At 42.8% G+C, this 12,500-nt stretch overlaps 1 protein-coding gene across 1 annotated transcript in view; it reads right to left on the bottom strand.

Moving 5' to 3' along the window:
• The window catches only part of plcb4a (phospholipase C, beta 4a), a 37,211-nt gene that overhangs the window by 16,782 nt on the left and 7,929 nt on the right, over positions 1-12,500 (bottom strand). The window contains exons 5-21 of the mRNA XM_080850764.1: positions 10,642-10,721; positions 9,565-9,618; positions 9,286-9,367; positions 8,861-8,961; positions 8,457-8,514; positions 7,806-7,914; positions 7,300-7,510; positions 4,898-4,991; positions 4,482-4,561; positions 4,287-4,371; positions 4,098-4,188; positions 3,806-3,895; positions 3,052-3,137; positions 2,783-2,830; positions 2,513-2,654; positions 2,228-2,312; positions 1,720-1,844 (exon numbers count right to left, since the gene is read on the bottom strand). Coding sequence (XP_080706890.1) covers positions 1,720-1,844; positions 2,228-2,312; positions 2,513-2,654; positions 2,783-2,830; positions 3,052-3,137; positions 3,806-3,895; positions 4,098-4,188; positions 4,287-4,371; positions 4,482-4,561; positions 4,898-4,991; positions 7,300-7,510; positions 7,806-7,914; positions 8,457-8,514; positions 8,861-8,961; positions 9,286-9,367; positions 9,565-9,618; positions 10,642-10,721 — 1,621 coding nt within the window. The remainder of the gene's footprint in view (positions 1-1,719; positions 1,845-2,227; positions 2,313-2,512; positions 2,655-2,782; positions 2,831-3,051; positions 3,138-3,805; positions 3,896-4,097; positions 4,189-4,286; positions 4,372-4,481; positions 4,562-4,897; positions 4,992-7,299; positions 7,511-7,805; positions 7,915-8,456; positions 8,515-8,860; positions 8,962-9,285; positions 9,368-9,564; positions 9,619-10,641; positions 10,722-12,500) is intronic.

Here is a 12,500-nt window from a genome sequence, read left to right as displayed (position 1 = left end):
AAAACCTTTGGCAGGTGGGGATTATTATCTCTTAGGACATTCTCTCACTAATTAAATTCCTTTTAGTTACAGATTACAAATGTGTAAGACATGCTTTCTGTATGTAATTTAAAATGCTTTAAAATGTAAAGTTATTTGTGTTTCAGCAGCTTTAATGTCTTTCTTACACATGTGACACACAGGCATAAACTGAGACTGCCTCCAATGACTCTGAGGATAATTTACAACTCACCCTTTACAGAGTGTGCTTTCAATCATGTGCATATTTGAGCTCCTGTACACAATGTGCCATGATTTCAGAACAGTTATTGTAACACTAGGTCTCTATTGCTCGTAGCTTGATTGTTTGTCGCTTTGGGTACAAGCGTCTGCTAAATGACTAAATGTCTAAATGTTATGGCTAGCGGTAACAACAAGTGTTATCAATAAACTTGCATCATGTGTGAAACACTTCTGCAGTGTAAGAAGAGAGCTGAATGTGGTGAACTAATCAGAAGTAATTAGCCCTGGTCCTGGTGCCAAGCTCAACTCACACAGATGGCGGCAGGGATGCAGTAACCATGGCAATATATCAAAATGTGGAAAGAGCATTGGGTGAGTCTGATTAGACTTGCAAAGTTTCCTCTCTGTTCAGTTCAGGATCAAGAACAGAGGCATGGTCCCTATCTGGTTAGCCTAAGGGGGACCTATTTCTGACATTCTGTTGTACATGGATAGGCTGTGACAGCAGCTTCTGACATTTTCTCCTGAGTCTAAGTTCAATACAACTACAATGCACATGTTACCTGTGCTACGTCGATGCTTGAGTGAATGATCATTATAAGAGCTTAGTCCTGAACGTAAATAAAAGCCTTTCACATAATTTGTCATGGAACTCATCATAGAGACACCTGACTCTGACCTGGGGTCAGTGTGTGCTTCATCTTACGTAATGATCCTTATATTAATTTACGCTGAACATGAAGACACTAGTTCTGCTTGGGTGTTAATGCAGCCGTCATGTTACCACTGTCACATTTTTGATTCCTTAGTTGAAGACTGAGACTTAACTGTGTAGTTTTTCTTGAAAGTAAACCATTCCTTAAACCTGACAGTCTCTCACAGGCGAATCAGAATGACTGACAAATCAATGCCTCTGTGCAACTTGGACAGAATAAATTCAGCGTTAACTAAACAACAGATGGACGAGCTGATGTTTGTGAGTGAGCACGCTTTCACAGCCTGTTAGAATATTTCTTTGTCGTCGACTTCATGGACTCTGAACTGATGGAAGTTTCTAGGCCAAACATTGGAGCAGTATACCCCTGAGAGTTCCTGTGCATTATAAATACTCTCGCTATATCCTGGAAACACTACATATAAAATGCTAATAGAGTGTATGTTCTAGGCACAGCTTATCCTACTGAAATCCACCATCTGTGGAAGTGTGAAAATGCGTGTCTGTGTGTCTGTATGTGTGTTGGTGATTGATGTTTTGGCTTCAAGGAGTATGTTCTGGGGACAAAATAGCAGTTTTTGACGCAGCATCTGTTTCTTGGCATAGGGGCTGAATGTACATGTGTTTGTGTTTGTGATGGTGCATGTGCGAGTGTGTGTGTGTGTGTGTGTGTGTGTGTGTGTGTGTGTGTGTGTGTGTGTGTGTGTGTGTGTGTGTGTGTGTGTGTATGTATAAGGAGATAGGGTTCTTTTGGCGAGAGGCCACATAAGAGTGAGCATTACCTGGGGTCTGGAAGTTCAGAGCCACCATCTGGCACCCTGCGTTCCAGAAGATCTGAGGCATGTAATTACTGGAGTCGACTCGGCCCCCTTTGGGATACAGGCGACTCATCTGCCGCTTGTTGTAGCTATGTGTTTCATTCAGGACACAACAGAGAAAAACAGGACATGGAGTTTTGGGGGATTGGGGTAGAATCTATGGGTTATTTTTGGATCAAAGGTCTTTGTCCCGACTACCATAGCCCCCCTCTGCCTTATACGCTTCAAGGCCTGTTCAGAAGGCCATGAACATGTCTGCTTTCTTTTGCTGCTTTTGATTCAGCCCTTCCCTTGTGCCTTTTAACAGTGAAAAGGCCCATGTTCACAGAGCTCCATTTTCAAGCATGATCAGTCATACTTTCCCCAAAGTGATCTCTCTGTTGGTTTGCTCCTCTCCAGCCCCTCTCTGTGATGGATAGACCAGGCTTATGGTGCCTGCGTGCGGCAAAGCTCACAGCTAAAAAAAGGATACTTCACAAACTCAATGGCACTTGTCTTTAGCAGTCCCAGGCCAACCGTTTCGTTGAATGAGGACATGTTGTGATGGATGTTGTTGTCTGTGACAGGTAGAGGGGGAGACAGATAGACAGCCGCAATGCATCCATATGGTTGCCACCGACAAATACAATTGAACATAGCTGTCACAACATTAAAGCGCCATATGGCCAGAAAGTTTCTTGTTAAGTGAACCAAAACAAAACACAAGCCATCTTTCATGTGAGTAACAAAGTGATTGGGTGGGCCTTAACATACACACCCTCAGCTACTTCAAAGCCCAGAAACTTCACAGCCTGGGCGTAATTGACGATCGATGAGAGGTAGGGGTGGACGTTGGTTGTGGCTGCAACATAGTGGTAGCTGTTGATGAGATCCTGCACATCCATGTTTGCCTCCCCAACCTTTAAAGAACCACAGCGTCATGCTTTCAGTTCTCATACTTCATTCAACTATACGGTCATATTCATACACAGGAGCGTTAGGAGCATGGAACAAGTCCACCTTAAAAAAAGGTGAAAAAGTCTACAACCTTCTTGCCATTTTCTTGATAGGGGGCTTCTGATATCTCAACTTCATCCTGTGTGATTTTTTGACAGAGAAAAGAAAACTTTATTTCAATGGCAGGTGTATTTCAATTGGCAATGAAGAATTCTATCCATCTCCAGTTAGCGCTTCACCTCGTGCCCCTTCCAGGCGGAGGCCATTCTCCTGGCACCGCCGAGGCCATTGTAGCATATCATTCAGTGAGATGAAATGTGAATAATTCATGGTGGTGAGGGAGTGAAACATCTCTCTTACCCTGCCGCTCTCCTCCTCTGCCCCGCTCGGCTCACTGGAGCAGAACGCCTCCCCCAGCTGCAGCTCCGGGTGCGCCTCGTCCACATCTACGGGAGCAGGTAGGAGGAAATGGACACGCTTTCAAAGGACTGAAGATTTCTTTATTTTTCAATGAGAGGGACTGTTTTAAATAGGTAATATGTTTGTGTGTGTGTGTGCGTGTGCGTGTGCGTGTGCGTGTGCGTGTGCGTGCGTGCGTGCGTGCATGTGTGTGTGTGTGTGTGTGTGTGTGTGTGTGTGTGAAACCAAATGTATCGTCCAGGTGACAAGAGTCGCTTGACAAAAATGAATAGTGTCTGGCGAAGGCTCAGCACCTGTGGGCTTTCATAAAGCGTCACAACCTGGCTCAAAACAGAACATATCATTTCTATGGCAATTCAGCCACCTTGCTAACTAACAAGACGATAAATTATGTGACGCAATAGCAGACACAAAGTCTGTCTCTTATATGTAATTTTTTTTATTTCTTTGTCGAACAACAATTGACAATTGGACTATAAATTGACCTTGAGAGAAGAGAGAGACAGAATATACATGTGTAGGAATGTGTGTATTTGCCTGGAAAAAACTCTCTCTCTACTACAAATCTACCGAGCATTCACCTCATGCAGCTTCCTAATCAAAACTCCAGATAAATTTAGAGCAAAAACACTAGCTATCACATCTCAGCATTTTCTGTCTATTCAAACCCATAGGTAAGGGCTTTGCTTCTCACCATTAAACGCATCCCCTTCATTCTCCTCCGCGCCAGGAAAGATGCTCAGTTCACCTGCTTCCATGTGCCTCTTAAAGTCCTCCAGCTCCTCTGCACACAAGCACAGGGGCACAAACACATGCAAACACACATTGACTTTATGCTTCATGTACTGTTCTGCATTGCAGAGAGTCACAAAACACAAAGCCTTCTTTTGAAGACGTAATCAATCCATGTACATGAAAGCACTTGCGATGACAGTGTTTGACTCTGTTTGAGACGGGGTTCATTTTCACATGATCATTAAACTCACTCTGCTCAGCCTCTGGCTTCATTCTTCGGTTCTTAATTAGGATCTTCCTTCTGAGGTCACGGGGAGAGGGCAGAGGTCGCCCGGGCTCCATCTCAGAAGCCAGAGAAAACATCCAGCTTGATTAGAATCAGACGAGCATGCAAAAGAAAACATTTGACGGGGAGCATTCATAAGTGAATAAAGACTTACTGGAAAGCCTTCAAGTGCCTCCCGGAGCAACAAATCCCCAAAAATGTCTTCACAATATCGAGCCAACTTGTACTGCTGAGGCTTGCTGAAAACATACAAAGTGACAGAGTGATGTTCATCAAATAATATAGTAGAGAGGCATAAACACTGACCAGGCCGGTCTATGAATGTGTTCTTACACAAACCAACACATACGAGCAGTGGTTCTCGAAGGACAGAATCACAGGGTACTCAGATGTCACAAAGGCAGTTTCCTTGATGGCCTGAATAGCATCCTAGAAAAAGAGAGAGAAACAAAAGATGTGTTTCAGTGGCACACTATCAGTCTATCAAGAGAGTTTTTATTGTTATGTGGAGATAGTGTCTTAATCAACATTCAATGACATGGTCACAGTTCTCAAGGTACCTTGTAATCAAGAAGAAAGAGCTGAAACGCAGTGCCTGAGCAAGGTAATATGAGTAATCACTCTGTCACAGTTATTCACATGTTCTACAACTCCAATGCTCAAACCTGTCCAAACATCAAGGTACTATGAACTGTTCTATTTCAAATTGTGGATGACGGCATTTGAAGTCGAAAGTTATAGGGCGTTGAGTGTAAGGCTATTCACCTTGAAGAGGATGTCTGTGCACATGGCCTTCCCATGTGTAATGATGGGCTCCTGATCCTCACCTTTACCATCCCAGCAGTCTAGCTCCACACACCTGCAGACAGACAGACAGACACATCACATCCACACACATTACACAGACATTATCACAAGTGCTGTCAGTTTAACGCGTTATTAACGGCGTTAACGCAAACCCATTTTAACGCCGTCAATTTTTTTTTTTATCGCGCGATTAGATTACTGTTATTTTTGGCCTTGCAAACTGTGTAGTAGGCTAACGTTACGTTTGAGTGAATGGTGAGTGCGATACGGTGAAGTGGATGATAAAAAGCTACTGAATGGAAAGTTTACCTTTAAAAGTTGTGTTGTGCAAAAAAAAGCGAGCTTCACTGTTGTCTGAAAACGTCAACAGGCAGCTGGCTGAAAGCACAGAAGTAGTAGGCTTACTTTTTATTGGTAACCTAACTGTAAAGGTTCATTGTTTTTTAAATAAGAGGCCTGACTTCTATGTTCACAGCAAACTTGAAAAAAAGAAAATATTAAGCCATGGTTTAACTGCACTATAGGCTGAGTCCTTGTTTACCTGAAATGTGCACTTTATAATTTTATTTTGTACCGCACTGTTTGCAGACAGACAGACAGACATATCATCCACACACATTAGACAGACAGACATTATCACACACCTGCGGACAGACACAGAGGCAGCCATTATCACACACCTGCAGACAGACATTATCACACACATCAGACAGACAGAGACATCATCCGCACACATTAGACAGCCATTAACACACACCTGCAGACAGACAGACACATCATCCACACACATTACACAGACATTATCACACACATGCAGACAGACACAACATCCACACACATTAGACAGACATTATATTATAATCATATCATACATAAAATACTACTCATATTCAGACAACTGAATTAATGCATGTTTTTCATTATGTTACTGACTATTACATGCTTAAATGGCTGAGATAATTCAATCCATGATGCTAAGCCACAACCATGACATGATCAATGGAATTTCTTTTCTAGTAATCGTTGGAGGCAATCAGGTGTCCTCTTATGTGGGCTATATGACGTCTAAATCTACCTACTGTCAATACTGTTTCTTAGCTTCACCAGCCTCAGAAATCACCAACAAACTGCACTTCAGACAACAGCTCAAATACATGCTTCACAGAGTCAAAGTGCAGACACATGCCCACATCAATTGTTGACTTCGTCAATCAGACTTTCACGACAGAACGGTTGTACAGAGAGACCACTACTGAAGAAGAAACGTAAGCGTGAGATTTGCTCAGGCAAAGAAACAGACACTAGGCATTAGACCAGTGTCCTTCAGTCTGAGTACTCCTAATCCGTGGACATATGTGATGCTCGGCTCCAACTGCTGTGTGCTCGTAAGACACAGACAATGTGGACAGATGCTGTGTGCAGGTGATGTCTAGACTTTCTACAAAAATGACACAGCCAGGTTTCAAACAATGCTGCAGAGGGGAATGTGTATAAGTGATGCTTCTAGCAAGGCAAAAGGAACACAAGTTGCATAAGTGTACAATATTTACCAACAATGCAGCACAAAAACTTTGCCAACCCTAGTCTCTTTAGCCATAGGCTGTGTGAACTTGTTCTTCTCTCCATTCCTCCTTAAGTGTAAACTAGATTTGAGCTGTGTTGAGTTCCTTAAGTGTAAACCAGGTCTGAGCTGGGTTGAGCTTCTTAAGTGTAAACCAGATCTGAGCTGTGTTGAGCTCCTTAAGTGTAAACCAGGTCTGAGCTGTGTTGAGCTTCTTAAGTGTAAACCAGGTCTCAGCTGTGTTGAGCTTCTTAAGTGTAAACCAGGTCTGAGCTGTGTTGAGCTCCTTAAGTGTAAACCAGGTCTCAGCTGTGTTGAGCTTCTTAAGTGTAAACCAGATCTGAGCTGTGTTGAGCTCCTTAAGTGTAAACCAGGTCCTGGCTGTGTTGAGCTTCTTAAGTGTAAACCAGGTCTCAGCTGTGTTGAGCTTCTTAAGTGTAAACCAGGTCTGAGCTGTGTTGAGCTCCTTAAGTGTAAACCAGGTCTCAGCTGTGTTGAGCTTCTTAAGTGTAAACCAGTTCTGAGCTGTGTTGAGCTCCTCAAGTGTTAACTAGGTCTGAGCTGTGTTGAGCTGTGTAGAACTTCTTAAGTGTAAACTAGGTCTGAGCTGTGTTGAGCTCTTTAAGTGTAAACTAGGTCTGAGCTGTGTTGAGCTTCTTAAGTGTAAACTAGGCCTGAGCTGTGTTGAGCTGTGTAGAGCTCCTTAAGTGTAAACTAGGTCTGAGCTGTGTTGAGCTTCTTAAGTGTAAACTAGGCCTGAGCTGTGTTGAGCTGGACTCCCCCCCCAGCCAAAGCCTACCTGCAGCCTGACAGGAGGACCTGACGGTAAATCTCCACAGAGGACTTCCCCCCGAACTGGCGGCCTGTCAGGTAGGTGTTGTGTGAGGAGCTGATGAAATAGTGGGCCAGGGGATGGTCCATGTCCTGGTAGAGCTCCAGGCGATCCTGGTAGACGGGGGCGTTCTCATCTGACATCAGGTAGCGGCAGAAGCCGTCGCTCGACATCAGGCCTGTGGCCCACCAGATGAATGGAAATTGAGACGTCTTGTCTCCAAAGGTAATAAAAACAAAACAGCTGCAGACTGCTATTCATAGTGCTAGAGATTAGATCCATCAGTTGGAGATGTTTCATACATTTTCTCTGCAGAGTTCTGCAGTCCAGTGATGGACAAGGCAAGTCTTTCTATGAGTCACCACCAGATGGAGGTACATTGTCAGAAATGTTATTCAGCCCCACCATACAAGTGGCATGTTGCACCCTTCAATTTGAATGCGCTGCATATAAGACCTTCCCATGCTGTTTACCTTTTCTCTTCAGCTTCTCATCTGGCTCGTACTGCTCTGCTATCTGAAAGGCTCGCTTGGAATCGTAGATAGGAAAGAGAATCTCATTGAGCCGTGGATCTCGCTGATTCTATAGACAAATGATGTAGAGTCTCAGGGAATTTATGCTCTCAGTGCACCGTCTTCTCTTTCAGAACAGATTATCATGGAGTCAGCATCAAGCATGTGTGAATCACAAACCAGTTGGGATTGTGTCACATTGCAACTCCAATTCACTTCACTGTCTTCAGATTAGTAGGAGTGAGGTGAAAGTCATTGCCAGTGGCAACAGAGTACGTTAGAACATGTTAAGTGGCAGTGATTTGTTTTGATGTGAGTGCATAGACATTCACAGCACATTCAGGTGCTTCTCAGAGCCCCGCTGTTAATACAGTGCGACACATGGGATGGCCGACAAGTCAATGCCAGCTGAAAAGAAATCAAGGCAAGACAAGTCAATGCCAGCTGAAAAGATATCAAGGCAAGACAAGTGAAGGGACTAGTGCGTAGAGAAGGAAGGCAGGTCACATGGGGGTGAAAAGCGAGGGGAGGGAAGCACTTGTGTTAGCAGGTGATTAGTTGTGAGTAATGAAGCTGGGGCAAAACAACATTAATGAAATAAAAAAGGCTTACTTCATTTAAAAAGCAGACTAACTGGTCTACGTTTAAATAATCACTTTTGCCACCATTTCTGAAAAAGAGAAGTTAAAGAACTGAAAACATGTCTGCAGCATATTTGTCCTTCAAAATTATACTTCACAATCCTGACCTTGCAATGGCTTAAAAGGTGAGCCACATACCTACCGGTAGTTTAATGGTTAATATTCAAACACTTTATGAAAGGTTAAGCTCTTTGAGACAGTTAACATGGCGGATAAGGACCATGAGAATGCACTGAGAGAGAGGTCCAGCGGATTGGTTTTCTTAATTCTTCTTCTCAAGGTTAAAAAGTTAATACAGACTGCATAGTTACAGCCAGAGGGTTGATGAAATATTAAACCCAAACATGTTTGTTTTCTACTGATGCATGTACTCACATCTTCTTGAAGAGTTCCTCAATGTCAATTCTGGGACAGATCTTTTGTGTGAGTGCATAAAACTTGTCAAATGTAAACACCAAGTGGTCAATTTCATCATTCTGTAGGAGCGAAAAATCATGGTTCAAGTTTACTGAATGCAGATCAGAATCAAGGTGCATTAAAAAGCATTATAGAGTTTCAGTTGATAGCTAGCAAGTTACCACCCCAAAAACCTTGCAAACACTACCAGCAGCCCCGCTGGCACTGATAAAAGCTTGATAACATGTAACTGGTGTGATGTTGTGCTGTGAATGCTTTTCTTATATTTGGTTTCTTAATCACATAACTACATAGTGCATAGCCTGGACAGCTAGTGGGAACAGCAGATGTGTTTATCTGTCCTTATTATGTCCATATTCCTTCAACATAAGTTTAATAATTACCTTTCCACTGGGCAGACCTAAGTCCTTCAGTGCTTGGAAGATTCCTTTTTCAGTTTTGCCTGAGGCAAAAGTTCTTGTAATACTGTGAATATTAAAAAAGGTAAATAAGTTACATTATGGGCCGTGGCCTTAGGGAATTTACTCTGTGCTGCAAATAGGCAAATATTGGTCCTGTAGGAAAACCTAGGCAAGAAAACCATCTGAACCCCACCCAGTATATTCAAACAAGACAGATTACTCCTAAACAGCAATACCTGACAAAGAGAACGCGTGCTATACCTTCTCACTGGAATCTTTCCATTCACATTTGTAAGAAATGACAGCCTCATCCAGCTGGGGTGGAAAAGTAAAGAAATGTCAGAGGGTTTTAATCATGTAACACACACACACACACACACACACACACACACACACACACACACACACACACACACACACACACACACACACACACACACACACACACACACACACACACACACACACACACACACACACACACACACACACACACACACACACACAAACACAAACACATCCACAAACACATCCACAAACACACAATCAAAATCTATATGTGCTGAAAACTGACAGTTCATTTGTATTATGTGCAATCGTGATGTGCTAGGTCTATCCTATGATGCTCTGTGCTGTGGTTTGACACTGACCACGGCTACAGCCACCCTCCCTGAGCCCTCCCTGGGCTAATCTGCTTTTACAGTTTTTCTCATAACACATGATTGATGAAGCTTGATGACGCCGGATGATTGAACCTTCTACAAAGCAGATATTACTCTGACTGCTGCGGCTGACTGCTTACCATGACGTGCCACTAACCCCTCTCCATTTTGATCTATGCACTATATATATTCCATGCTAGTGTGGTGCTTGATCAGTTTATCATTACATCAAAATCACATTGGGCAGTACATATTACTTAGACGGTGCTTCTGAAATGGACTATTTGAATTATATGTCAGGAACAGTGTAGCTGGGTCTGCACATACCACATGAAAGGGCACCTAATCTACCTTCCATTCATCCTGCATCACTTCTAGAAAACACTACTGCGATAGGGTCTATGTTATGTATGATATCTTTAAAAATTCAACTGTGTCATTTTGCCAACATATCAGCTCATTTACAGTGCCTGTAATGAATGTGTGCATGTTTAAACAGTGAACACTCTCAGAGTTGATTTAACACAAGTGAATGTAAGCTTAATCTCTACAATTCCTCCATCATCACCATTACTCTGGGACTCAGTACATAGGCTGAGATTCAGGAAGTGGCTGTGGTGACTCATTGGCCAGGGGAGATGTTTGCTTATGCTAGTTGGGCTACTCGTTCACTCACTGTTTCCTCAGGCAGGTCATGGGGCAGACGTTGTTGGCCCTGAAGTTGTGAATCAGTGACCTCAAGCCCTCCGTCCACTGCTGCAACAACAAAATGGCACAGGGGGGGTCAATGTGTGATCTAGATTCACTTCAAAGGAATGCACAGCACACACATGCCTTGCACACATTGGGGCTATACACAGGGCTCGAAATTAACTTTTTGGCTTACCAGCCAACATGGCAGGTAGATGAACATTTTTACCAGCCAATCAAATGTTTTACCGGCCAAAATTAAAGCTGCCATTTCAGACCTACTCTGACATTGTTTGATATAAACAATCTTTACCTTTGATTTTAATATCATTGTTAATCACTCTCAGAATGGATTAAAAGAAATCAACCAATATTGCCCAATTGGCTGGTGACAGCCGCAACACGCGCTGTATGCTGTACCCAGGAATCCTTAAAGGCCCTCCTTCACGATACTTTAATTATTTAATTAGTTTTGCATGACCACAATTTTTTAAAGCACATTCAGAGTTGGCTATTAAAAATGTACTTCAGATGAATTAATTTGACCTCATAAGAAGCGCTGCATTAGGTCTACTTAATTAAGCTTTTGAATGACACCTATATGATTTATAAATATTGTCCAACTAACACTACAGCATAGATATTCAAAAGCATATTATACTATAGTCTATACACATAAGCGTCTTTAACAGGCGCAGACGCTTCAGTAACGCCTTGGCAAAGTGCAGCGGCCAAAACAGCCTGGTGTATAGACTTTTTACAGCTAATAATAAATCACTCCGCGATGAAAGCGCATTCAAAATTCGTATAATTCCAAACCAAGACGTTGACAATGGAACTATTTTTTGTTGCGGAGAAACAATGCGAAATAAACCATTTTTAATCAATAACTTCGTGTTGAAATGTTAATTTGTTGACTGTAGAATTGTTTTATAAAAGCAATATAGCACTTGTGGGAGTGGGGTAGGTAAGGGATAATCCCATGTGTGTTGTTGCCTAATGAAACCTCGGTGGCTACGGCCGAACACCACCCGTGCCTCCCTGCCTTGCGCTGGAAAGTTGAGAATAGTTCAACTTCTAAGCACACCTAAAAAACGCTACAAAGACGCAACGCATGGTGGAGAAAGGGCGCACGCGCAAAGCGCGCCGTACCATAGGAATCAATGCATTTTCTCGCGTCCCGTTTTAAAAAAACGCGTATGTGTATTCGAACCCTTACTGATCTGACAAAAACCGCATTGAAAAAATAGAGGGAAGGCAAACAGTACCTCTGCTTCACTGAAGGGGGTGTGCGAGAGCCCACCGGTCGGGGATAAGCTTATTCAGCCATTGCTCTTCTTCTACGCTTATACTACCACCGTCAACGTACATTATTCGCAATGAGCCACCTACTGCAACATGCCCTTGGTGTAGCTGTAGCTGTAGCTGCTGTTGTGGCTGTTATTTTTTCCTCCCTAGATGTTCTCTGCACCTTTGCTGGAGGTGATGCAACAGCAATGAATTGGCACATTATTTTAGCTTTCGTTTATCTGCGTTAACTTGCGTGTGGTCAACTAAGTCGGTTTCAACTTTTGATTCACGCTCAAAATATTAAAACTTTATAACCTTTGTATTCGCCGGCAAAGTATTAGAACTTTGAAATCGCTGGCAAAATATTAGAACATTGTATTCGCGCGCAAATTGATATTGTTGTATTAAAATTCTAAGAACTTTATGTTACCCTTTCCCTTCTCCCGCTGTTCGTGTTGGCGTTGCAAGCTATTTTTAACCATGACGGGCGCAATAGTAGGGAGATTTGCTCCGGAATGTCACTCGCCAAGTGGCGGAGCATCGTAGACAATTTAG

The sequence above is a fragment of the Sprattus sprattus genome (assembly GCF_963457725.1).
Source record: "Sprattus sprattus genome assembly, chromosome: 13".
NCBI classification, from domain to species: Eukaryota; Metazoa; Chordata; class Actinopteri; order Clupeiformes; family Clupeidae; genus Sprattus; species Sprattus sprattus.
Note: the sequence above shows the minus strand (reverse complement) of the source record. Positions and strands in the feature narration are given on the sequence as shown.